This window comes from Panulirus ornatus, chromosome 1 (genome assembly GCF_036320965.1).
Source record: "Panulirus ornatus isolate Po-2019 chromosome 1, ASM3632096v1, whole genome shotgun sequence".
In the NCBI taxonomy this organism is placed as follows: domain Eukaryota; kingdom Metazoa; phylum Arthropoda; class Malacostraca; order Decapoda; family Palinuridae; genus Panulirus; species Panulirus ornatus.
The window spans coordinates 11,496,705-11,523,489 of NC_092224.1; the positions used below are offsets into that span (position 1 = coordinate 11,496,705).

At 40.7% G+C, this 26,785-nt stretch overlaps 1 protein-coding gene across 2 annotated transcripts in view; it reads right to left on the reverse strand.

Moving 5' to 3' along the window:
• LOC139754277 (uncharacterized) overlaps positions 1-26,785 on the reverse strand; it is a 201,404-nt gene that overhangs the window by 16,606 nt on the left and 158,013 nt on the right. Inside the window, exon 2 of one of the 2 annotated variants that reach the window (XM_071672821.1) lies at positions 15,861-15,931. The exons of the other annotated variant lie outside the window; for it this stretch is intronic. Coding sequence (XP_071528922.1) covers positions 15,912-15,931 — 20 coding nt within the window. The 3' untranslated portion in view covers positions 15,861-15,911. The remainder of the gene's footprint in view (positions 1-15,860; positions 15,932-26,785) is intronic. 2 annotated transcript variants of the gene reach the window in all.

Consider the following 26,785-nt stretch of genomic DNA (forward strand, 5'->3'; position numbering starts at 1 on the left):
AGGCCCTAAATTTGCTATCCTTAGAGGGAGAGAAGAGTGAGTAGTAACCTAAACGTAAGTTTTCAAGTAAGATTGATTGCAAAGACGGTAAACAGTTCCTCAAAAGATGTCCGAACACAACTGCCAATGGACATCATTATCTGTATGCTTTCCAACTTTATTACGCTAATATGTGAGTTTCGGATATCTTCCAAAATCACAAGCTGCTCCAGTGGTCTGTTCCTGTTTGAATTCCACGGTATCATTTTGTAAAGCCTGAGATTAAGCAAGAAAATTGTTAAAAAAGATGTAAGGAAACGCATCTACTGTGGATGAATGGAATAAACTGAATAAGGATACAATAACTGCTGACAGAATGAGGAAGGTTCAGGATACGGGGCACCACAGGTGTAATACTTCATATGTGGAATATGTATGAAAACTCCTCTATGTATTACCTGGAGAGGTGTCCAACAGTATGCAGCTAACGTTGTTATTTTGTCCATCCCTCCTTCTAAAGAGCAACACTTAGAGCAGTACGAGTATCACCATCTAATACCATCCGTGTCAGGATATCTAAATTACCAAGCTAGTCTTACCATCCTCTCTGCGTGCACGTAACACATATCTTATTCGTTTCTAACGCCTTATTTTCACATTTTTTTCCCTCTCATTCCTCTTTCTCTTATACGCAAACATGGAAGATTCTAACAAGCATATGGTACAAAAAGTTCCCGTCATTTTAGGGTATGTAAAATCCTTGGAGCCTCGCCTGGCTGCTACTAGTGGGAGACTGAGTGGGCTCAGGCAGTAGGAGAACTGGACCCTCCGATGATCCATGCCCCTCTAATAGACCCGATTCTATTCTCGTTCATTTCACCAGCAGTTGAGGTCTCTCTACTAAGTTTTTTTTTCTGCTGAACAACACCTGGCTAGGAATTCTTTTGGATACCTTACTCTTCCCGGAAACCTAACCATCTGGGTACCTTTTCCTTTCTCCTTTTAACATCAACAATCACCTTTACTCACGATTACGTTTTAGAGGAGGGAGGTTTTGTGCTTACTTCAACACTAACACGCTTGTTGCATACCACACGGACGTTATTGCAAATCACATGGACGTTGTTGCATGCCACATGGATCTTGTTGCACACCCAATGGACTTGCTGCATGCCACATGGACCTTCAAGCTTAACATTTATCTCCCACCTTCCACAGTCTCCCCAGTTCGCCTTCCTGCTATCCCAACTCTACAAAACTTGTAACTCTCTTCGAGTATGTAAATTCCTGCCACGATATTGTAACATCCTCTCATCCTCAAGCTCAGGTCCTCAAGAAATTTCAACGTAGACAGTAGGAAATGGTTGAGATCCTTCTACACAGATAATGGTGGTGGCAAGCGAGGGTGGAAAGCTCTCACGTGTTCCATTCTTAATTATCTGGAAAAACTCACTACCCGCCTTACCTAAATTCCAGATCATCATGACTAGTACCAACACTCTGTTTCTACCACCAGCAATCCTTCATGCTATGGCTACACAATATGGCCCCAAATTGGTTCATCTGACCACACTCATATAAATGGCTCCTTCCTAACCGCATCTTCTCCGGCTGCCTCCACAACAGTCAATAAGATGATAGAGCTGACAAGACTAAATTGATAAGATTAATTTTTGGCTTTCTATGTCAAAATTATTGCCTCACCTATGATGATGCTTCTGTCTCTACTAAGCTTATAGTTGAGGTCACTATTGCGGACATGAGAGGAATATATTCACTCTTCCTCTAAGACGCACTTTCCTTCCAGTCCGTCTTTTAACGATTCCTGTTCTGAGGCCATTTAGGCTCGTAACCTGGTACATCGGACCTGGAATAACTCTATCCCCTAACTCGCATTCAGCTTTCACTCCTCCTGAAATCATAGTAAATAAGTTGTCAATGAAGCGAAGCGTTCCTGTACATAAAAGAAGAGCAACAACCTCTCCTCTTCCTCTCTTGATAGCTCTTTCTGTTCTTTTGCTCAAAGAATCCCTAACAGCTTCTATTGATTGTACTACCTTTCTCTCGCTTTTCCATTCTGAGGATAGAATCTCTCTCTCTCCCTCAATGGAAAAGCAATTCGTTTTGGTTCTCTCTTCCCTTCTATCCCCACCATGGATAACTCTGACTTTCCCTTTCCCTCTGACAATCCTCTTATCAGTCCTATGCCGCTTCCTATAATCTTTTCGTGCACTCTAAAAAGGACTTCTGTGTCTGGAGACTAGCAAGACGTATGAAGCAGATGGCGTCCTTGCTTGTGTTCTGAAGGAGTTTGCTTCAGAACACATGTCCGTGCTTGTTAGCCTTTACAGCTTGTTCAGAGAAGCTGAAACTTTCCGTTCTTTATGGAAGCATGCGTCAGTCCGGCCTATCAATCCAAAGAGAAGCGAAGGTTTTAACCTCCCGTCAATCCTTCCCGTCTTTCTCTAACCTTCGTACAGTTGCTCTGACTAATATAATTTCCGAGAGTCTTTGATTCAATCTCTGCTCAACTCCCATTTCTTGAACCATCTTGAATCTCACAATCTTCTCTCTGATCACCATCATGGCTTTCACGAAACGAGATCCGCCAGCGATTTCCTACTCCATCTGGCTTATGTCTATTCATCCCCCCTGAGAAATTCTGGGAAATCCTACCTTTTAGCCCTTGATCGAAGCTTTTGACTGGGTGTGACAGTCCGATCTCTAAGCTCACCCCTGATGGCTTTCGTCTCTCACTGTGCTCTCCTACATTTAGCTTCCTCTCTGGCTAGTCTCTCTTCGTAATTTTTGATGCACCAACTCCTGCCCCTTTCCCCTACAATAGTGATGTCCATCATCGAAAGTTCGGTCATGTCTCCGATGCACTTCCTCCAGTTCATCAACAATTTTCTCTTTTTCAACACATAAAGAAAACGCAATATACACGCCGGCGACCCAGCACTGCAATCCTCCACTTCTTGCAAATCTGCTGCATCTCTTCAGCGATGTACGTCTCATCTCGTCACTAGTTCTCAATTCACACAGATGCAAACGCAACGTAGATCAGTTTAATGACTTCATGATTTCTGTCCGATTCACTTTCTAAATCCTCTCATAATTTTCCACAACCTTACCAGCTAAGCATGCTAGGTATCACAATAATCTTGGAGACCTCACAGGGCACAAATATCTAAGTCTGCCTCTAAGAAACTGTGAGTTGTGCTCAGGCGCTGTAAATTCTTTTTCTTTTGAACATTCGCTCCGACTATACAGAAGATTGATTCGTCCATGTACAGAGTACTGCTCTCACATGTGCAGAGGCTCTGGCTCTGTACACTTACTCGACAGAGTCGAGTACAAAGCTATTTGACTTATCAGCTCTCCCAGTCTGACCTCAAAACCTAACCACCTTGCTTAATGCTACTGTGTTGGTTCTCTTTTTCTAACTGTCGGTTTCTGCTCCCGAGACCTGGCTGCCTGAATCCCCCCGCCATTAGCTAGACCTCGTAACGCTTGGTACGCCACTGCTTCTTATAATTACCGTATGGCCGTTGGCAACTCAAGGGTGGGTTGTTGAGTGTCGTGTTTCTTCCCTCCGTCCCTATTCGTTGGAACTCTACTTTCTCTTGTCTTCCCCAACAGCTATGACCTACTGTCCTTAAAAGTCACTTGCAGATTTGGGTCTGCTTCCTCCTGAAGCAACCACAACCTCCCATACCACCACAATTCCCTCCCTTCTTCGCTACCACACCCTCCCTCGCTACAACAACTCCCTCATTCCAGGTCACCATACCCTCCTACACCACGACTATTCCCTCCTTCCAGGCTACTATACCCTCCCATACCATCGCCACTCCCATCTCCCTGGCTACCATATCTCCCTCATCACCATCACGCCCTCCCATCCTGGCCATTTCCCCTCACCACCACCACTACTCCTTCCCTCGTCGGCAGTAAGTGGCAGGCGGCCACGGACGAGGAGGGTAATTGCCAGTGCTACCCGCCAGATTATTGGGAGGGTTTGTGGCGGACGGCTAGCACTTCGGTACCTTTCAAGGGTCATTCCTTTGTCCCAGGTAGCTGTTTTTTTTTTCTTTTTTCTTTTGCCTTATCCACTCTTGGGCTGCTGGCATTCAGTCATCAGACGTAGTCTCTCAGTCACATGCATAACCCCTGTCATTCTCACAAATCATTCTTCGTAACGCTACATTTTCCTGCAGTGAGCGCTACGTGCCAATCCTGCCTTTTGGAAAAATCTCATCGTGAAGACTCGTGAGAACTTCTCTCTCTCTCTCTCTCTCTCTCTCTCTCTCTCTCTCTCTACCAGTGCTACTGGGTGCTATGCACTTAGCAGCACGTAAACCGAACGACTTGTTCGTCTTAACCCTATATTTTCCTTGCGATGATCGCTACGCGCTGCCAAAACCTCGTCATAATTACTGGTGCAAAGAAAGGTCCCCTCCCTCCCTTGCTGCCACACCCTCCCTCACCCTCACTAATCCTATCCTCCCTTGGCCACCACATTCAGCATCATAACCAGTCTTCCTGCCATGTTCTCCCTCCGTATCTCCCATAGTACCAACACACAACCTTCCCGCTCAACATTAGATCATTTTCCCCCAAAACTTTTCAGCCACTAATTTCTATCCTGGCGAGGAAGTAGTTAAGCCATTAGTACCTGTGCGCCTGGCAACTCGCTGGCCGCGTCTACAGGAAAGGGAAAGATAGACTGGAATGTCTTTCTTTATGATGTAGAAGTTTTGACTTCCTCCACAACTCTAATATTGTGTTTTTTTTTTTCTCTCACATTCTCTCCTTGCTACCAAGTCTCTTTAACCCTCTCGGATCATGATTAAGGTCAGGCCTCGATGAGGTCTTTTGTCTGTGACTGGAGTCTTCGACATATAAAATCTTCCACCTACATGCTTACGAAAAATTCATACACACACGTACGTGTATCTATGTACGTCACAGATACAAATATACGTCCATAATGCACACACATAAACAGACAGAGACGAAGATGCGTGCGCTATTAAAAACACACAGATGAATAAACGATTTAATCGGTGAAAAAGAAAACATAAACAGAGAGCTAATGTTTCCGTATCTTGCTGCCATTAGTGGCAGTCTGGAGCGGTTGTGTTGGCAACAGTGATGGGGACTGGCCTGCCCTCAGGTGCTGGAGGTAAGTACTTTTGGGTAACCCATCATCCCTGAAGACCTCAGGCAAGTGGGAGACGTATATTATGCCACGTAGGGGTGGGTGGCGTGTATGGAGCGTCAAAGTGGGTTCGGCGTTGTGCATGGTGAGTCACAATGGGTGGGAGACACGTATGGTGAGTCAGAGTGGGTGGAAGGCAGGCATGGTGAGTTACAATGGGGAAGGGGGAAGGCTCGTATGGTCAATCACAGTTAGCGGGAAGCGCGTATGGAGAGCCACAGTAGGTGGGATGCGTCTAGGTGAGCCACAGTGGGTGGTAAGAGTTTAAGATGGATCACAGCGAGCGGGACGCAAGTACAGTGAGCCACAGTGGGTGGGTGGTGCGCAAGTTGAGTCACAGTGGGTGACAGGAGCAAAGATGAGTAACAGTGAGTGAGAGGAGTAAGTATACCATAATAGTATGATTCTCTCGCCCTCCTACTTTCTCAATTTGCTGGCATACTACGTCCTCTCTCTCTCTCTCTCTCTCTCTCTCTCTCTCTCTCTCTCTCTCTCTCTCTCTCTCTCTCTCTCTCTCTCGTTCATCTACCTCCTGGTCCCTCCCTTCCACGCTTCCCTCCCAGCGGTCTACATTGGTTAGATTTATCGCTGGCGTTTGAGAGAGAAATGCATCACAGAGATAGAGGCTGGCAGGCGGTGTATAAGGTGGAGAGAGAGAGGAGACACTCTCCCAGCCAAGAAAGATATGAGGAAGATTATACTCAATACCTCACGACCCAGTCGCTAGCTAGCGCTGACCAAAATTTAGAAGGAAATATTTGAACTAGCAACTCGCAGAGAGAGAGAGAGAAAAAAAACATACGAAAGCATTGTTATCCCAAGAGGAATATCAAACTTTAGTGCAGAAAAAGAGAGAAAGTCCTTCGAAGTCCATTACTGGGTACGATTTAAGTTCTTACCGAGATACTGAGACACGAATCTGCCTTTGGAAGTAGGAGTCCGCGAGGAGATCTCTAGGTAACCAAGAATTCTGGTGACGCACGGAGGGGTACTACAGGGAAGAGGTGAGGCTTGACCTTCTAATGCCATTTGGAGATGAGGAGCCAGTGTAACCAAGAGCCGTACTTGTACCAGTGATCTCACAGGTTCCTTATCAGTAATTACACACAACTTACTAGTAAACTTTCCCGGTAATTTTACCCCCTTTGTTCACCTTGTAACTTTGTTTAAGAAGCATCGAAGGCAACTTTGGCTTGAGAGTTAGGGCGCAAACTATCCTTATTGCCTGTACTCGGCTGGCCTGGCCTGGCCTGGTCTAGACCCTCTCAGAGCACGTAAGAATACTTCCACGTAACTGTGGATTCTTCAAAAGGAAAATACCAGTCCAACCAAAGAAGAAAATATAAAACAAAAACATATGGCAAGTACAAAGCATAAACCAAATTATCAAATTAAGTTCGTTTATCACAAATCAAAATAGAATGATAAAGTTAAACCACAGACCCATGGAATATGATGACTAGCTGAATAATAGTCACATTCTTTCCTAGGCATCTCAGAAAATGAAATATTTAAAGGTTTAGATCCTAATATTGCAGTATGACTGAGGCTACTGTATTTGGTGTCTGTTCGCTGCCGATGACATCCTCAACTTGTTGGACGAATCTATAAGAATCAACTTGGTTGGGGTTTTCTTATTTAGACTATGTTCACGTACCTAAATGCTCATCAAAATGTTCTGAAAGTGTTCTGGTCACTCACTACTCGAGTCCTTTCAGGAAATCCTAACCTAAAGTGACTTCTAAAGATCAAGAAAACGTTAACATGGGACAAAGGGACTTATGGTTAGGTTATGGTTAGTCTATCGTGGCCTCTCGTACTGAAAACCCATATCCAAGTGATTCGACGTTTCGTTTCGCATGATATCCCTTAACTCTGCATTCCAATAATAACCCGTCACTTGTAGATCTCCAACCCAGCCTCTAAACAACGGCAGTAGTCACAGTGAAAACACTAAGCGTCATGGAAGCTGACAAAAATAACCTCCAGAAAGCGAGTTCGAGTTTAGTATTTTGTACGATCTGGCTCTTGATAAAGCCTGTCTAGGAAGATATGAAACCTATGTTTACATCCGGACAACGTTATGAACGTGTTCCATCAGGACCATGATATACTAAGTCAATCTGGACCGTTTACAATAGGAATGTGGAACACGTCATTCACGGATTGCAAGCGAAATTTACCGTAAACACACCTGACAAGAATCAGTTCTCTATTTCTATCAAATCGAACACCTTCCAATAACACTATCAGGAAGATGATACGCTGTGGACGTCACAGAAACTTCGTCAAGGGACAGCCTGAATGCCTCTCCCTTGGTCTATGAACTCGGTAAACTGCACGCTAACCATCACTCTGTAAAACACACATATACATATGTCTCTCCAGTGCTCTAAAACATGAAATTCATCCAATTGTCTGTCTGCATATGGGTATACGTATCCACACACACACCAGAACGTCAGTCAACCAACGTAGGAAGTTATAAAACTCGTACTTATGTATCACATTTCTCAGAAGAGAATTGGTGCTCAGAACCCAATGTGTGTGCGAGAGAGGAATATGGCATTCGCGGAAATTTAAGGGAATACAAAAGCAGGCAGATAGGATCAGTCGAAGAGAATATGAGGGAAAATAAATGTTGAGGGGGACACGCCCCTGTAGCAGCCAAAGGCAAGATCGGAAAGTTGTTGCCTACGGAGTGTAAAGTGAAGACCTTAATATCCCATGTGTCTTGAGCTTTGACGCAAAGAAAGCAAACAAAAAAAATGAACCTGGTAAGCAGTACGGTCATGGTGGAGGTGCAAAAGCATGAAGGGAGGAAGATCCAAGCACTGTTACCTGAGTCGAACGAGGCAGAGGAAGTTGGATGGATGATAAAAGAGGAGGAAGGCTGTGTAGAGCATTGCAGTTCGACGCTTGGTTCTATGAGCAATACATCAATAAATGATATACGAGGAGAAGGAAGATAATAAGACTGATATTGGAAACAGAAAAAGTTAAAAATGAAGGATAGAAAGATATGAGAAAAAAAGAAAATTTAGCTCTTTTGAATGTGTTGTAATTGGCGTTGTCAGATGCATATAGTGACGTCTGTTGTTTGATTCGCCAGGTCTCTGTCTGAGGCGGGCATCGACCTGTTCACAGCCTTCTCTCTGACGGTGTGATGACCCGACCCACGTCCAGAGGATATGGAAAACTTGAGCACTGGGTGCCAAAATATTAGCCTAAATCTCAGAATGAATTTATTAAGGCATTTACTGAAAGAAAATAAGGAAAATGGAAAGAACAGAGAGACACCTGCACTAATACAGGATGAGACGATTCAGTCGGAAATCCACACCAACAGATGTATATCAAATGCGGACGGCTCAGCAGTGAAGGGAAGAAATCATATCTTCTAAACAAACAGAAAAGATTCACCCAGCCTAGTATCGGAGCTGTTAAGACCAACTTACCAAAGCATCCCTAGTAAAGAGGAAAGCAAATACAAGATGTGTATAAGGGGTTAACAACCTTATGAATAGTAAAGGAACCAAAAGTTCCACGAGGATTAGGATCACAAGACTACCTAATGGTCTGGATAATATTCGATCCTCTGGAAAGATCCAACGAGCATAAACAAATACTCATAGAAGATAATGAAGGTACAATTACACTGATCTAAAAACTGTACTGCGATGGAGAAGACCCGTTAATGGTGGATTTTAACTAAAGAGGCGTCCATGAGGAGGGAATGGGACACGGAGGTCTGTCTCCTCTCACTTCTTACACTGAGAGGTTAAAAAACACACTAAAGCCAGCGGTGAAAACGCACCATCAATAATAAATCCAAATTTTCACTAAGACCAGACTGGAGGTAGAGAATGCAGAGGAATACAGAGGATGTCAAAAAGCAACGGACCAATGACTCTCTTCGAGGATTTTCATGATTGTAGAAGAGATAAGAAATTCATAGATCAGTGTGGCAAGAGTAGAAATACTTACATAGCAAGAATAGAAAAATATAAAAAAAGAATTTCACGCAGCTAAGGAGGCACAAATAATGTCAGTCGTGGATTTCAAGAGAAATATCTATCAAGTCAGTTAAACATATCTATAGAACTACTCTTAGCCATGTGTCAAAGAAACAGTAATTCACCTCATTCGAGGTAAAACTTCCCACGAGTTTGTAACCATTACTACGAGCGAAATCAGACGGATCTTTCCCTAGGTAAGTCGTTATAACGAGATGATCGAAGCATTTGAATATTTTGAATGCCTGTATCGAATCACACCTTAGCCTTCCCTTTTCTAACTAAACAGATTTAAGTCGCTTATCGGCTCTCTTAGTATTGGTTTCTCAGTCCGGGAATCATCTCGGTAACTCGTCTCCTTACTCTCTCCATTATGTCTGTCTTTCTTCAAGAAGCGTGACCAAAAGTGAACACAATAACAATCATAAAGACACACAAGTAACTTAAGGTCGACAGTCCTACCCATAAATCCAAAAATTTCATTCAGCTTTTTAACTGCTTCTGTGCACTGCTTACTTGGCTTTCGATCACCAAAGATTATTACACCTAAGTCTTCTTCCTCATTCATCTTTTGCAGATCTACAGAATTCATACTGTAGCTTGCCATTTCGTCTCACTACTGACATGCAGAACTTTGCACTTATCGATATTAGGATTCGTTCGCCACCTGGAAGTCCAGTTGATAATGCAGGTCATCATAAACATCATAACTGTGAATGAGAAAGAGAACAGGACCCAAGACTGATGCTTGTGGCACGCCACTTGTTACGTTTAACCATCTCAGGTTTGACAATTAATCACAACTCTCTGTTAACGTCCAGTTAACCATTTTCCTAACCACCGAAGTAACAACCTCATCTATTCCATGTAACTTAACTTTAGCTAGTAACATATGATGTGGAATTTTTCCGAACGTTTTTTTGAAAATGTGGATGAATGACATCAACTGCTTTACTTTCATCACATATGTTGATTATATCATCAAAGAAATCAAGTGGGTTTGTCACACACGAACGATTTCGTCGAAAACCATGTTGAGAATAATTCATTAAGTGGTCGTCCAATTAGAAGGTTTACAATCTTAACCAAAGTGAAGCTTCCGTAAGTATATTCACAAAATACGTTAAGCTGATTTGACGATGATTTCCTGACAGTAACTTACTATCTCTTTTGATTATATATATATATATATATATATATATATATATATATATATATATATATATATATATATATATATATATATATATTGAAAAAGATCACAATTGAGAGCGTGATCAAGTAAATTCCTTTATATACACGGGCAAATGAAACACGATAAGTTCTCAAGTGCACTTTCGTGTGATAATCACATCATCAGGGGAGACACAAGAAAGAAATATAACAGTCAGTTGATATAGAACGAAGAGACGTAGCTATGACACCACTTGCAAAACAAGTGACTACCCGAAAGGTCAGGTGCTTTCAAGTCTGGCAACATGCATATCATAAATTCATTATGCGGACAAGAAAGAGAAGAGTTTAAAAATTGTATCAACAATATCCAATTTGCATAGATCTTCACCAATATTAATGTTACACTTCTTTGTGTATTTAGTAATAGAAGATTCACTGACATTTTTCGTGGTACAGGAATTAGAGTAAATAAGTGAGATGGCAATACTAAAGTCAATATAACGATCATAATTTTCAACATATATGTATGTATGTGTGTGTGTGTGTATATGTGCGTATGTATGTGTATGTGTGTGTATGTGTATATGTATATATATATGTATATTATCCCTGGGGATAGGGGTGAAAGAATACTTCCCACGTATTCCTCGCGTGTCGTAGAAAGCGACTAGAGGGGACGGGAGCGGGGGGCCAGAAATCCTCCCCTCCTTGTATTAACTTTCTAAAATGGGAAACAGAAGAAGGAGTCACGCGGGGAGTGCTCATCCTCCTCGAAGGCTCAGAGTGGGGTGCCTAAATGTGTGTGGATGTAACAAAGATGTGAAAAAAGGAGAGATAGGTAGTATGTTTGAGGAAAGGAACCTGGATGTTTTGGCTCTGAGTGAAACGAAGCTCAAGGGTAAAGGGAAAGAGTGGTTTGGGAATGTCTGGGGAGTAAAGTCAGGGGTTAGTGAGAGGACAAGAGCAAGGGAAGGAGTAGCAATACTCCTGAAACAGGAGTTGTGGGAGTATGTGATAGAATGTAAGAAAGTAAATTCTCGATTAATATGGGTAAAACTGAAAGTTGATGGAGAGAGGTGGGTGATTATTGGTGCATATGCACCTGGGCATGAGAAGAAAGATCATGAGAGGCAAGTGTTTTGGGAGAAGCTGAATGAGTGTGTTAGTGGTTTTGATGCACGAGACCGGGTTATAGTGATGGGTGATTTGAATGCAAAGGTGAGTAATGTGGCAGTTGAGGGAATAATTGGTATACATGGGGTGTTCAGTGTTGTAAATGGAAATGGTGAAGAGCTTGTAGATTTATGTGCTGAAAAAGGACTGATGATTGGGAATACCTGGCTTAAAAAGCGAGATATACATGAATATACTTATGTAAGTAGGAGAGATGGCCAGAGAGCGTTATTGGATTACGTGTTAATTGACAGGCGAGCGAAAGAGAGACTTTTGGATGTTAATGTGCTGAGAGGTGCAACTGGAGGGATGTCTGATCATTATCTTGTGGAGGCTAAGGTGAAGATTTGTATGGGTTTTCAGAAAAGAAGAGTGAATGTTGGGGTGAAGAGGGTGGTGAGAGTAAGTGAGCTTGGGAAGGAGACCTGTGTGAGGAAGTACCAGGAGAGACTGAGTACAGAATGGAAAAAGGTGAGAACAATGGAAGTAAGGGGAGTGGGGGAGGAATGGGATGTATTTAGGGAATCAGTGATGGATTGCGCAAAAGATGCTTGCGGCATGAGAAGAGTGGGAGGTGGGTTGATTAGAAAGGGTAGTGAGTGGTGGGATGAAGAAGTAAGATTATTAGTGAAAGAGAAGAGAGAGGCATTTGGACGATTTTTGCAGGGAAAAAATGCAATTGAGTGGGAGATGTATAAAAGAAAGAGACAGGAGGTCAAGAGAAAGGTGCAAGAGGTGAAAAAAAAAGGGCAAATGAGAGTTGGGGTGAGAGAGTATCATTAAATTTTAGGGAGAATAAAAAGATGTTCTGGAAGGAGGTAAATAAAGTGCGTAAGACAAGGGAGCAAATGGGAACTTCAGTGAAGGGCGCAAATGGGGAGGTGATAACAAGTAGTGGTGATGTGAGAAGGAGATCGAGTGAGTATTTTGAAGGTTTGTTGAATGTGTTTGATGATAGAGTGGCAGATATAGGGTGTTTTGGTCGAGGTGGTGTGCAAAGTGAGAGGGTTAGGGAAAATGATTTGGTAAACAGAGAAGAGGTAGTGAAAGCTTTGCGGAAGATGAAAGCCGGCAAGGCAGCAGGTTTGGATGGTATTGCAGTGGAATTTATTAAAAAAAGGGGGTGACTGTATTGTTGACTGGTTGGTAAGGTTATTTAATGTATGTATGACTCATGGTGAGGTGCCTGAGGATTGGCGGAATGCGTGCATAGTGCCATTGTACAAAGGCAAAGGGGATAAGAGTGAGTGCTCAAATTACAGAGGTATAAGTTTGTTGAGTATTCCTGGTAAATTATATGGGAGGGTATTGATTGAGAGGGTGAAGGCATGTACAGAGCATCAGATTGGGGAAGAGCAATGTGGTTTCAGAAGTGGCAGAGGATGTGTGGATCAGGTGTTTGCTTTGAAGAATGTATGTGAGAAATACTTAGAAAAGCAAATGGATTTGTATGTAGCATTTATGGATCTGGAGAAGGCATATGATAGAGTTGATAGAGATGCTCTGTGGAAGGTATTAAGAATATATGGTGTGGGAGGAAAGTTGTTAGAAGCAGTGAAAAGTTTTTATCGAGGATGTAAGGCATGTGTACGTGTAGGAAGAGAGGAAAGTGATTGGTTCTCAGTGAATGTAGGTTTGCGGCATGGGTGTGTGATGTCTCCATGGTTGTTTAATTTGTTTATGGATGAGGTTGTTAGGGAGGTAAATGCAAGAGTTTTGGAAAGAGGGGCAAGTATGAAGTCTGTTGGGGATGAGAGAGCTTGGGAAGTGAGTCAGTTGTTGTTCGCTGATGATATAGCGCTGGTGGCTGATTCATGTGAGAAACTGCAGAAGCTGGTGACTGAGTTTGGTAAAGTGTGTGGAAGAAGAAAGTTAAGAGTAAATGTGAATAAGAGCAAGGTTATTAGGTACAGTAGGGTTGAGGGTCAAGTCAATTGGGAGGTGAGTTTGAATGGAGAAAAACTGGAGGAAGTGAAGTGTTTTAGATATCTGGGAGTGGATCTGGCAGCGGATGGAACCATGGAAGAGGAAGTGGATCATAGGGTGGGGGAGGGGGCGAAAATTCTGGGGGCCTTGAAGAGTGTGTGGAAGTCGAGAACATTATCTCGGAAAGCAAAAATGGGTATGTTTGAAGGAATAGTGGTTCCAACAATGTTGTATGGTTGCGAGGCGTGGGCTATGGATAGAGTTGTGCGCAGGAGGATGGATGTGCTGGAAATGAGATGTTTGAGGACAATGTGTGGTGTGAGGTGGTTTGATCGAGTGAGTAACGTAAGGGTAAGAGAGATGTGTGGAAATAAAAAGAGCGTGGTAGAGAGAGCAGAAGAGGGTGTTTTGAAGTGGTTTGGGCACATGGAGAGAATGAGTGAGGAAAGATTGACCAAGAGGATATATGTGTCGGAGGTGGAGGGAACGAGGAGAAGAGGGAGACCAAATTGGAGGTGGAAAGATGGAGTGAAAAAGATTTTGTGTGATCGGGGCCTGAACATGCAGGAGGGTGAAAGGAGGGCAAGGAATAGAGTGAATTGGAGCGATGTGGTATACCGGGGTTGACGTGCTGTCAGTGGATTGAATCAAGGAATGTGAAGAGTCTGGGGTAAAACATGGAAAGTTGTGTAGGTATGTATATTTGCGTGTGTGGACGTATGTATATACATGCGTATGGGGGGGGGTTGGGCCTTTTCTTTCGTCTGTTTCCTTGCGCTACCTCGCAAACGCGGGAGACAGCGACAAAGTATAATAATAAAAAAAATAATTTTCAACATGATTAAACAAGGCATTTGATTCTTGTCCTGTTCTTATATTGCTTTAGTCTAACAGAAAGATCTTTACCAGTCTGCTCAACATAAAACATGTCACAATTTTTAAATGGTATTCTATACACACACACTGCAGAATTTTCTGGTAAGTTGCTGATTAAGATATTCTTTATAGTACTATTGTTTCTGAAGGCAACATTTATGTTTAAGGATTTAAGCAACATAGAAAGTAAAGTAGAATGATTACTAAAAGGGAGAATTAGAAGGTTCTTGGCGTCAAGGGAAGGTTTGGGTTTAACTCTATAAGATGATTTCTTTGCGAACTTGAGGGATTTATCAATGGAAGATCTAGGATACTTTAACTTAGATCCAATAGAATATATCTTCTCAAACTCATCATCAATAAAGTTTGAGCTGCATATTCATAATGTCCTAAGGAACATAGACTGGTATGATGATAATTCAACTCTGTCATGTTGAGCTGAGTAATAATGGATATGTAAGCATACATTGTTAGGTTTTCTGTATAAACTAAACTTAAACATGTTTCCATCCCTATGGATCATGTAATCTAAAGATGGTAACATACCCCTACTTTCAATTTCTATAGTAAAGTTGATGGAAGGTACTAAATTATCAAGTAAAGTGGGAAATGTTTATAAATTTTCATTTGCTGGCTAAACACAAAGATATTATCTACATACCTACATACCCTTAAGCTAGCGAAAAAATCCTTTTACAGAGTTAAACCCAAACCTCCCCTTGACACCAAGAACCTTTTACTTCTCCCTTTTAGCAATAGTTTTTCTTTACTTCCCAGATTGCTCAAATCCTTTAATGTAAATGTTGCCTTCAGCGACAACAATACTATAAAAAATATCTTAATCAAGAACTCACCAGAAAGTTCTGCAGGATGCGTTGATAGAATACCATGTAAAAATTGTGATATGTTTTATATTGGGCAGACTGGTAAAGATCATTCTGCTAGACTAAAGCAACACAGATGGAGTATAAGAACAGGACAAAAATCAAATGCCTTGTTTAATCATATTTGAAATTATGATCATTGTACTGATTAGAGTAATGCCATCTCAGTTATTAACTCTAACTCCTGCACCACGAGAAATATCATTAAATCTTCTATTATTGAATACACAAAGAATTGTAACACTGGTATTAGTGAAAAGGTTTTTACAAACTGGATAGCTTTATTGCTGATAAAATTCTTAAACAGTTCCCTTTCTTGTCCTCATAATAAATCTTATGATACGCATGTTACCAGACTTGAACGCACCCAACCTCCATTCGAGTAGTCACTTGTTTAGCAAGAGGCGTCCTTGCAACGCCTCTTTGATGCATATCAACTGACTGTTATATTTCTTTCTTGTATCTCCCCTGATGATGTGATCATTACACGAAAGTGCACTTGGGAACTTATCAAGTTTCATTTCCCCGTGGATAAAGAGGAATATATACACATATACGTAAAGTTGCTAGTGCAAGAGAAAAGAGATGTGTATGGGCAGTACTTACACGGAAGGAGTGCGAGTGATTGGAAGCTGTGCAGGAGAAAGCGGCAGGAGGTCAAGAGGAAGGTGCAGGGGCTGAAAAAGAGGGAAAATGAAAGTTGGGGTGACAGAGTATCAACAAACGTCAGGGGGAACAAGATTTGGTAGGAGGTTAATAGTGTGGGAAGAACAAGAGAACAAATGGGAACATCAATGAAGGGGGAAAATGGGGAAGTGGAAAGAGGCAGTGATGAAGTGAGGGGAAACAGAATGAGTATTCTAATGGACTGTTACATGTGTTTGATGACGTTATGAGGAGGTATACGTAGTGGGAGAGGTATGGCAAGTGGGTTAGTGAAGGAAAAGAGGCGGTGAAAGCCTTAAACAAGAAGAAATGTAGCAAAGCAGCCGCTGTCAATGATACTGCAGTTGAATTTCTTAAAATGGAAGTGTCTGTGTTGATGACTGGTTAGGTAGGAAAGTCCATGCATGCAGAGATCATGATGAGGTGCCTTAAGATTGACGGAATGCAGGTATTGTTTCCAGGTGAGTGTTTGGATTGCAGAGGTATGACTTTGTTAAGTGTACCTGGTGAGTTGCATGGAAAAGTCGTGATTGAGATGATAGCGGTATTCGCAGAGCGTTAGAATGGGGAGGAATAATGTGTTTTCGGTGTGGTAGTAAAGGATCTGTAAATTAGGCTTTCGCTTTAAAAAACTGTGTTTGAGTTATACGTATAGAGACAGAAGAATTTGTAAGTGTCATCTAATGGTCTGGAGAAACCATATGATGAGGTTGATAGAGATGCTTTGCGGAAGTATTACAAATATATGGTCTTAGAGGAAAGCTTTTAGAAGCGGTGAAAAGTTTTATCAAGAGAGTAAGGCGTGTGTGCGAGTAGGTAGAGGAGGATAAATATTTATAGGTGAAGGATGTTCTGCTGCAGGGATATGTGTTGTCACCATGGCTGTTTGATTTGTTTATGGATGGGGTGGTGAGAGTATGTCTGAGGCATAACAATCCCAAAATGTACAGAGGAGAGTGAATGTATTAGAAGTAAAATGTTTGAGGACAATATGTGGTGTGAAGAGGGTTGATGGAGTTAAGTAAAGACAGGGTAAGAGAGAGATGTGGTAATAAGAGGCGTATGGTTGAGAGAGCTGAGAACGGTTGGTTGAAATGGTTTGGACATGCGGAGACAATGAGCGAGGAGAGGCCGACGAACAGCGAATATGTGTCAGGTGGATAGAACACGAGGTGGGGGACCAAACGGGAAATGGGATATTGAAGTGAAACAAATTTTGAGTGCCCGGGACCTACACACACAGAAAGGTAAAAGGCATGCACAGGACAGACTAAATTGGAACGATGTGATATAAAGGGGCCGACGTGCTGTCACTGGACTGAACCGTGGCATATGGAGTAACCGGGAAAAGGCCTATGGGGCCTGGTTGTGTGTGGATGGGGGGGGCTTTGGTATTGATGCATTATACATGACATCTACAGAATGGATGTGAGCAGATGTGGCCTTTTCTTCGTGTGTTCTTGGCACTTACTCGCTAACACGAGAAACGGAGAACAAATATTAATGAATATATATATATATATATATATATATATATATATATATATATATATATATATATATATATATATATATATATATATATAAAGGTCTATGGGGACGGGTTGTGCATAGGGAGCTATGGTTTCGGTGCATCACAGATGACAGCTAAAGAATGGACGTGAGCGGATGTGGCCTTTCTTCGTCTGTTCCTGGCGCTACCTCGGTAACGCTAGAAACGGTGATCAAATATGAAAAAATAATTTTTATATTTCATCTAATTTATGATTACCCTATGACCTATTCCTCTTGCTGTTGCCCAAGACATTTCTAAAGGCTCTTACAGCCCCAGGGTCTGCTAATTCTATTGGAAGGGAAATGTAGACTCCTTTGAAGTGAGAAATTCTTTGAAAAAAGCTGTACTGCCAGTGACAAAGCCTATTCAAAGGTGACTTTTCACACGCAATTTTTTTTTCTTTTTGTAACCTCCGGTAATACCATATATATATATATATATATATATATATATATATATATATATATATATATATATATATATATATATATATATATATATATATATATATATATGCAAAACGTTCACGAGGCGATTGTACATAGAATACATGTAAAAGCACAAGGAAAAAGAAAATTGGAAGTGTCAAGAGTTTTCGTCGAGATCACATCGTCAGGTGTGAGTACAGACGGAGAGAAGCAGAACATGATACACCAGCCGCCACTGAGCGAGGTCGGTAAATGAACGAAGAAACGAGTGAAGGGATTAGGGCAGAGGTCATCCTCAACGACCCCACCTTTCTCGTGTTACAAATGCAGGTTAACTTATGTTCTGAGAAACATGATTGCATCTTTTTTTTTCACTTATAAACTTATCTAATTTACATAAGCTAACATCAATATCTCTACTATGTTTGATATGAGACGATTCAATAATGTTTTCATCCATTACAGAGTTATCGTATGTGATAACCTTAACACTGCTCCAGTCAATGTGATGACCAAAGTCTTTGAGATGGACTAATATTGTAGCAGATTCCTAACCCATCCTAACCCTATTCATAAACAATATAACCCTGATAATAGGAACATTACCAGTTTGACCAACGTATAACTGATCACATTTGATATCTTTTAAAAGCAAGATACTTTATGACATCTTGCCTTGTAACATCAAGTGGTACAGGTATGTTGATGATATCATCTGTCTGCGGCCTATTAACAAAGATGAAAAAAATTTCTTATCAATTTAAATTGTTTTGTAGACTCAATAAAGTTCACTCATGAAACTTAGAAAATACATTGGCATTTCTAGAGTGTAATATTCATAGGAATGAAAATAATTGGCAATTTAGCATACATCGTAAGTCCACAAATGCTTTTCTTATCTTTACTGCTACACGATCTATCACGACTCAACACAATAAAGTGAAACGCTGTGTGTTTTCATCTGCAATACCTATGACATTGATTATGAATTACTGTGTTCCAAACCTTCCAAATCCAATTCAGCTTGTAATCATGCTAGAAAGTGGTATGACAATGTTCAACCTAATGAACTACTTGTGAACTAATACTTGTTAGCATTATCCTATTTGAGAGCTTGTTTCATGTTCCTTTCCCGTTCGAATATTCTAATATCAATGCAGTTTTCAGCAGTAATAACACGGTTAGGGAAAGCCTTATAAGAAATAAACTTTTTCTAAGGGGTGTGTGTACAATATCCCCTGTAAAGCGTGTGATCAGCTTTAAACTGGCCAAACTGGTATCGTCTCTCAACAAACACAGGAGAAACATCAATGAATCAGAATGTTGGTTTATATAAATTAGGTAAGTTTATAAGTGAAAAAGAAATTAGATATGTTTCTCAGAACACAGGTTAACCTGAGTTTGTAACATGAGAGAGATGAGGTCGTCGAGGGTGACCTGTGACCTAATTCCTTCACCTGTTTCTTAATTCATTTACAGTTCCCACCCTGTGATGGCTGATGTATTATATTTTGCGTTGTCTTGTGGTTTTACCTGGACACACACACACACACACACACACACACACACACACACACACACACACATAAAACACACACACACCTCAATATAAAATTTCAAAGTGAGTTAATTCTGGAAGGCGTGCATCGTCAGCATTACGTAACTGGCGTGGGAGTGGGACGCTTGAAAAACTTAACCCACATCCTACACATGCACCTGATGATATCTCGCCCTCCGTGCTCAAGGATGGTGACGAAACCCTTGTTAAGCCACTAGAGATTTTACTTCTTAAAATCACTGTGTATAGGAGGGAGAAGGAGCGCATTGTGTGCAATCTTCGAGAGAAGGCGATCGGAAAGTTAGTCAGAGAGAGAGAGAGAGAGAGAGAGAGAGAGAGAGAGAGAGAGAGAGAGAGAGAGAGAGAGATGAGAGCGCTGTGTGTATTTCTTCTGTTTGAAGGTATCTTACAGTGTCCCTTATGTGCGTCTTGTTATAAGACTGAAGTATCAGACACGAGCAAAAGACGGACTCCTTCGATTGCTCAAAACTTGCCTAACTGGGAGAGTCGAAAAGAGTTTCTTCAAGCTCGGCAAAAGTAATAAGTGTCGTCCCACAGGCCAGCCTTCTGGGGCCGCTGCTATTCCTGACGCATGCTCTCCCACGGGTTAAAATGATATCAGATACTAACACCAAACTTATATGAGAAGTAGAGTGCATTCGTGGCTGCGAAAGCCGACAAGGAGACGTGGAAAGGCTTCGGCAGTCGTCAGAAGCGTGGATAGTAAAGTTCAACCATAAACGAACGTAAAAATATAAGCAGCACCCAAAGGCAAATCGTTAGTATCTATTCCATGTGTCTAGTACATGTTTAAGATATATGGACACTACCCTGGTGTTGGAAGACTGATTTAATACGGACGACGACCCGTAGAGGCGCAAGCTTTCCCTAGCCCTTCGGGGTCACAAGATGTGACGGGGGATCTCATGGACCATTGGTTGGTTTGAGACGGAATGCTTTTGTCGTCTCGCGATCCAGGGGTTTGCCGCGCTGTAGGTCTGGCATTCGAATCCTCAGCGCCAAAGGTGAATATAACGTTATCATTAATGCGATAACGTGAACAAGAACATTAATCCACGAATAACTCATCAACTAACTCCAATATTATATTCACAGATATAAACCATACCAACATCTACTACAACTCAAACCACATTATAACACAAGGGCAGCTACACCTGAAGCTAAAAGAAGACATTCACATAAAATATGGGAAGACTGACGTACCACATGTGTATGTGTGTGTGTGTGTGTGTGTGTGTGTGTGTGTGTGTGTGTGTGTGTGTGTGTGTGTACAACATTAGCAGAACAGGGTCTGAGAGCCAAAGCTACAGGAGGAAAACAACACAGTTATTGAAGTAATATAGCGCACACTGAGGTCTAGTACTACCAGTATGCTGAGGGAAGTGCATCCTTTAAGGTCAGTACGGACATTATATTGAGAATACCCCACCCTGAGGAGGACCAGTGATACCAGTACACTGAGGACGTGGTTCAGTATATTCAATACGGAGGAAAAAGAAAAGAAAAACCAGAAAACAACTGCATGGTGGAATACTGAAGTGGAAAATGACATAGGACAAGAAAAAAAAAGAGCTCTCGGATAAAGGAAGAACACAAAACACCACTTAACAGACGAAACATAGAACACCACTTAACAGACGAAACACAAATATCCGTCGATATATGAAACACAAACCAAGACTTGATAAGTGAGGCACAAACACCTCTTAATAGATAAAACACAGAACACCACTCAATAGATGAATTACAGAACACTACTAAACAGATGAACTTAAAACTTACCCACAAGTGAAGACACAAGAAAAGAAAAGATAAGAAATGGCAGAAATCTAACGACAGTCCTGGCAGGGACCAAGGGAGTCATGCATAACAGCAAAACACTCACAAGGGGAAGCATTACCTCCACTACAGCGGGTGGTGAAAAGAGTATCCTCAGGACGTGCTGAATGTTGAGACAAATTACATTAATGACAGCCATAATAACCGGGAGAATGATGTTAGTGACGGCATCAATGAAGAGAACGCTAAGGTACACATAGGGATAATAGAGATGAGAAGCCATTAATACGAAGGACGTAATCTATCTAGTAAAGAGGACACACCAAACCTTAGAAACATCATCTGACGCCTGATAAGAAAACTTGAGGGAGCACCAGTGGAATGGGGAAAAGCGCTGATTCACACTCTCTTCAAAAAAATGTACAATAAACTGAGGTAAAAGGGAAAATATTAAGAGAAGGAAGACATTCAAAAGGATAACAGCAAGAGTTCAGTGTCTGGAAGAAGCAAGGTGGGCCTACTATTACTTGAAATCATATGAGAGTAAAAGTTGAGGGTGGAATACCAAACCGATTACGGCTTTTTTGCGACCTGGAAATTGCTAGTTAATCGATTAGCAGTTAAGAAGGATGCAGCGAGGAGCAAACCAGAATGAATACAGAATAAAGCAAAAATCAGGAAATATAAGTAATAAAGGTGCCAGAGCTGCTGATCGAAGAGATGAAACATGAACAGAAACTGATCTTGTGTCAAAATACGAATGAGACGGATGTGTGCACTTCCACTTGATCGAGAGATGTATGAAACAAATACAAGAGAATTAAATTGAAAATACACAAATGGAATTTTTTCGTTCATGCATACGACTGCTTTGATATCCGACAACCAACGAAACCTTGTACACGCACTCTGGGCAGATGGAGTAACACCGTACGGTAGGCGATCAGGAAATGAAGCATACCAGTGCAATGCTGGGAAGTAATGACCGTCAGAGGGGAAGGATAAATCTTTACTAAATCTTTTGGTCCAGATGAAATAGATTTCAGGTTCCCTGGAGTAATATCTAATGGTGAAGGTTTCAGGCGAGCAGGACGCAGCAAGAGATTATAGAAATGTGAAATGTTCGCTTTCTTCCAATTTCAGTGGGCGTTCATATCGCAAACGTAATGATCGTCATACTATAACTAATTTGAAGTATGTATTTACATGTAGGTCTATATGTTGGTCCAGCAATGATAAAAGTACGATTCAGGCAACCGAAAAATGATTGTACTGGGATGAAAAGAGTGTAACTTATGTTATAACCATCTCATAAACAGACACTCGAAGTTGAAAATACCATCCATGATATTCTTGATAAAGAAAATATATTGGAATATACATGAGCAAAAAGAATGAATGTCGTCTGGTATTTAAAGCATAATGTCTTAATTAAAAAGCAATGGATAATTGGTGGGCCTGGCTTAGCGGCCAATTCATTACTCGCTACGACGCATGCACACGATACCTATAAAAGGTGTTGAAGAGCACTCGATTGGAGTCAATACTGTACCTTGAGCTTGTGATCGACGTCAAGACAATGCCATCATAAGGTGTTGGGCTTTTTGGAAAAGTATCTAGTTAGTTGTTGCCACACGATACTGTTGTACAACGACGCATCACATCAAGTCTTGCAAAACAATCATTCTTTAACGGTAAGATGAGGCCATGTTGGTTTTGCTAGATATATGATCAAAACAGACTGTTTCCCAAAGGCAAAGTCTTGGCACTTACAAATTACTAGACTATCATCCAATCAGCTTAATTCTGCCATACGTATGACCACTGCAATATGTTGCTGCCAGACGTATAACTACAGAAGCTCTTGGGAGCTCAGCTCTTGCGTTTTCATACATATGACTCAGGCATTATATTGCTATAAGACAACTTTCTGACAGAATGAAGCTGCCTAGCAAATTCTCACCACTTGAAGAACATTCTTACACGATCAAGTCAGTTCTGTTGAAGTATGAAGACGAGAGATGTCGGGCGTACGGTTAAGACGTCTTACTGTTGCCACAAGCTTCATGGTGCCAGATATACATGACCGAGGAAGGACGGTATCGCAAGACGGATGACGCATCTTAATGCTGTCAGACGCGTGCTACACTGGTTAAGTCACCACACGTGCACTCACAACTTGGGCTTGCCAGACCAGTGATCTAGACGCATCCACGGGCTGCCCGCCCAGGGTCCAGTGCACAGGTCCGAATCCAGGTTGCGGCAGTTGGTCTACAGTCAATCAAGCTGTTCATCCACCCCTAGAGGTTGATCGATGATATGGATACCTAGCTTAGGCTAGGATATATATATATATATATATATATATATATATATATATATATATATATATATATATATATATATATATATATAGCGTTAATGGGATGGCCTTGGTTAAGGCCTCAGCTGCTCGAGCCGTCTCGCCTTACATACAAAAAACGTATCTGTAATGGCATCATCACTGGTGTGTCCAGCCAACCATTTCGCTTCAAATCAATCACGTTTTCTGGTCAACACATTAATTGTAGTTAAGACGGACATGATGGGAATACGTCATTAAGACAGGTCGCTTATGATTTTACGGCGGTTTAATGCAAACGATAAAGTGAAAACATATTTCTTGTCAGTTTTACTACAAGTACTGCGTCGATAAGAAGAGATATTACACACACACACACACACACACACACACACACACACACACACACAGTTGTAAACAACCTTCTCTTACGACGGCCAGATAAGAAATAATGGGATATGCTGTTGCAAGGCCTGAAATCAGTGTTTCCATACACTAGATATCCCAAAATGAACGCATCTGTTGATTTACTCATTTTTCAGAGAATCTTAACGAGATTCTGAAATTACTCATAACTCTAAACACAAAATCATCTCCTACTCCAAATGTACGAAACACACACACACAAACAAACAAACAACTGATGTCACATTCGTGAAGCGATCTCACACATGAACAGCAAAATCAAGACCAAAGCACTACAGGTATGTGAATCCTTCATTTCATTCAACTCTACGTTTCAGACATTTCCTTTGCCCATCTTCAAGAGTCTGGTGAACAAAAATCTTAATACAATAATACTGAAATATAAGATAATGCATACAAGATGAGGAAAAGTTATCTAAATGAATTTAGATTATGAAACAACAAGTGAATTACACTAACCAGCTTACGGAATATTCACATACCACAAAGTAATCACTGGTTCTCCAGGGCTGAATGGCATTCTCGGTACGTAAACATAATATTGTACACAAAAACTGATGAAACGTTTTCCCATCTTATCTGAATGATTTAACATGACAACGATAGTAGAAAACACACATATAATATTGCACATAATGTCCACACAGTCCAGAGCAGCTAAATGGTCTCTAGGTTTTGAGGGATAATCACTCCCCACGGCGTGTGTTTCAATACTAACTCATTTTCTTGGTCGTTGTTTCGAACTCAGATTCGTTCACATGTTTCAGCAAAACTTCACAGAACCGGCAAAAAAAGCCACAAGTATACTTCATATTTCGTGAAAATATTTCCTAGGACAACAGATTACACAAACCTATATTAATCTGTAGATAAAATCTAGGTTGCATTAGAAAAAGCGTGACCTTAAAATAACAGAAAACCCTTCCTTACTATGGGAAAACTCATATTCATCTCATATAACTAATATTCATCTTTTTGTTTAAGGTAGTGTGGTTTTCTTATTGCTATTTAGCCAAGGCATGAATTACATGGTATGTAGATATTCAAGTATCCTAATTCACTGTAACAATGATCCATACAGACTCCTAAAGATGGACAAAGACATGTTCGAAACAGCGAGTTCATTGAAAACGAGTGGTTCATATACCTATGGTGCTTTGAAATTAGCCATTATATATATATATATATATATATATATATATATATATATATATATATATATATATATATATATATATATATATATATATATATAATCCTTGACTCAGATATCAGATGTCAAATAAACAAAAAATTGATTTTAATCTTTTGATTCAGGGATCAACCAGCTGATTCGTTTCAAACACACTGGAAAACCCATGGTGTTCTCACGTGTGTATATAACAATCACAGCTTGAAAATCCTTGATCTGATCAATGTAATGAAAATTTCGTGGATATTGTTCCAAGTCTCAGAAATGCTCATGTCCGGGTGGCTTTCACGAACAACACCATAAAATAGATGTATCTAATATCGTCTTATGTTTATGACCGGTAGTGAGCATGATAGTCGTTATGAAGGTTGTGATGGTGATTATGTTAGGCAGACAGGCAAAGGGTTGGTAACACGTATTAGCCAACGTGATGATAGAGTCAGGACCTGCGAGCATAACAGTGCTGTATACCAACATGAAGCCTCATGTGTCCACCATGTAAATTCAAACTGAGCTCTGGAAAGAAATATTGAGGACTACTGTCTAATCGTAGATTCCTTTATTAGGGGAATAAATAATTTAAGGCCATTTTAAGTGATACATTAATGACATATCTGATTCGCGAGAATTTTCTGCCTAATTGAACTCAGGCTGATGGATTAGATTAGGTGGACCCATTCAACCCTTGCGCAACCAGAGATCATTACACCATGACCTCTGTCTGTCCGCCTGATGTGTGTATATATATATATATATATATATATATATATATATATATATATATATATATATATATATATATATATATATATATTTCTGATGTGACTATTTGAAGTTTGCTATGAAGTTGCAGAGTACATAAGAGCACGACAAGTTCCCAAGTGCACTTTCGTGTAATTATCACATCATCAGGGGAGACACAAGAGAGAAATATAACAGTCAATTGATATACAGCGAAGAGACGTAGCTTAAAAGCGATTTGGTAATCAAGTGACTACCCGAATGGAGGTCTGTTGCGTTCGAGTCCGGCAACAGGCGTATCATAAATCTATCATGTGGACAAGAAAAGGGACTGTTTACAAATTTCCTCAACAATAAAGACATTCAACTTGTACAGACCTTTACTAATAGTAATGTTACAATTTGTGTATCTAATAATAAATGATTCAATGATATTTCTCGTGATACAGGAGTTAGAGTTAGTAACTGAGATGGCATTACTCCTGTCAGTACAATCATCATAATTTTCAACATAATCAAACATTTGATTCTTGTTCTGTTCTTATTCTATATATATGTTGCTTAAGTGTAACATCCTTACCAGTCTGCCCAACATATAACAGTCAGTTGATATATCAACTGTCTGTTATATCTCTCTCTTGTGTCTCCCCTGACGATGTGATTATCACACGAAATTGCACTTGGGAACGTATCGGGTTTTATTTTCCCCGTGGACTTATAGGAATGTACTTGATCACGCGCAAAATGTGATAAACGTGATCCTTTCCAATATATATATATATATATATATATATATATATATATATATATATATATATATA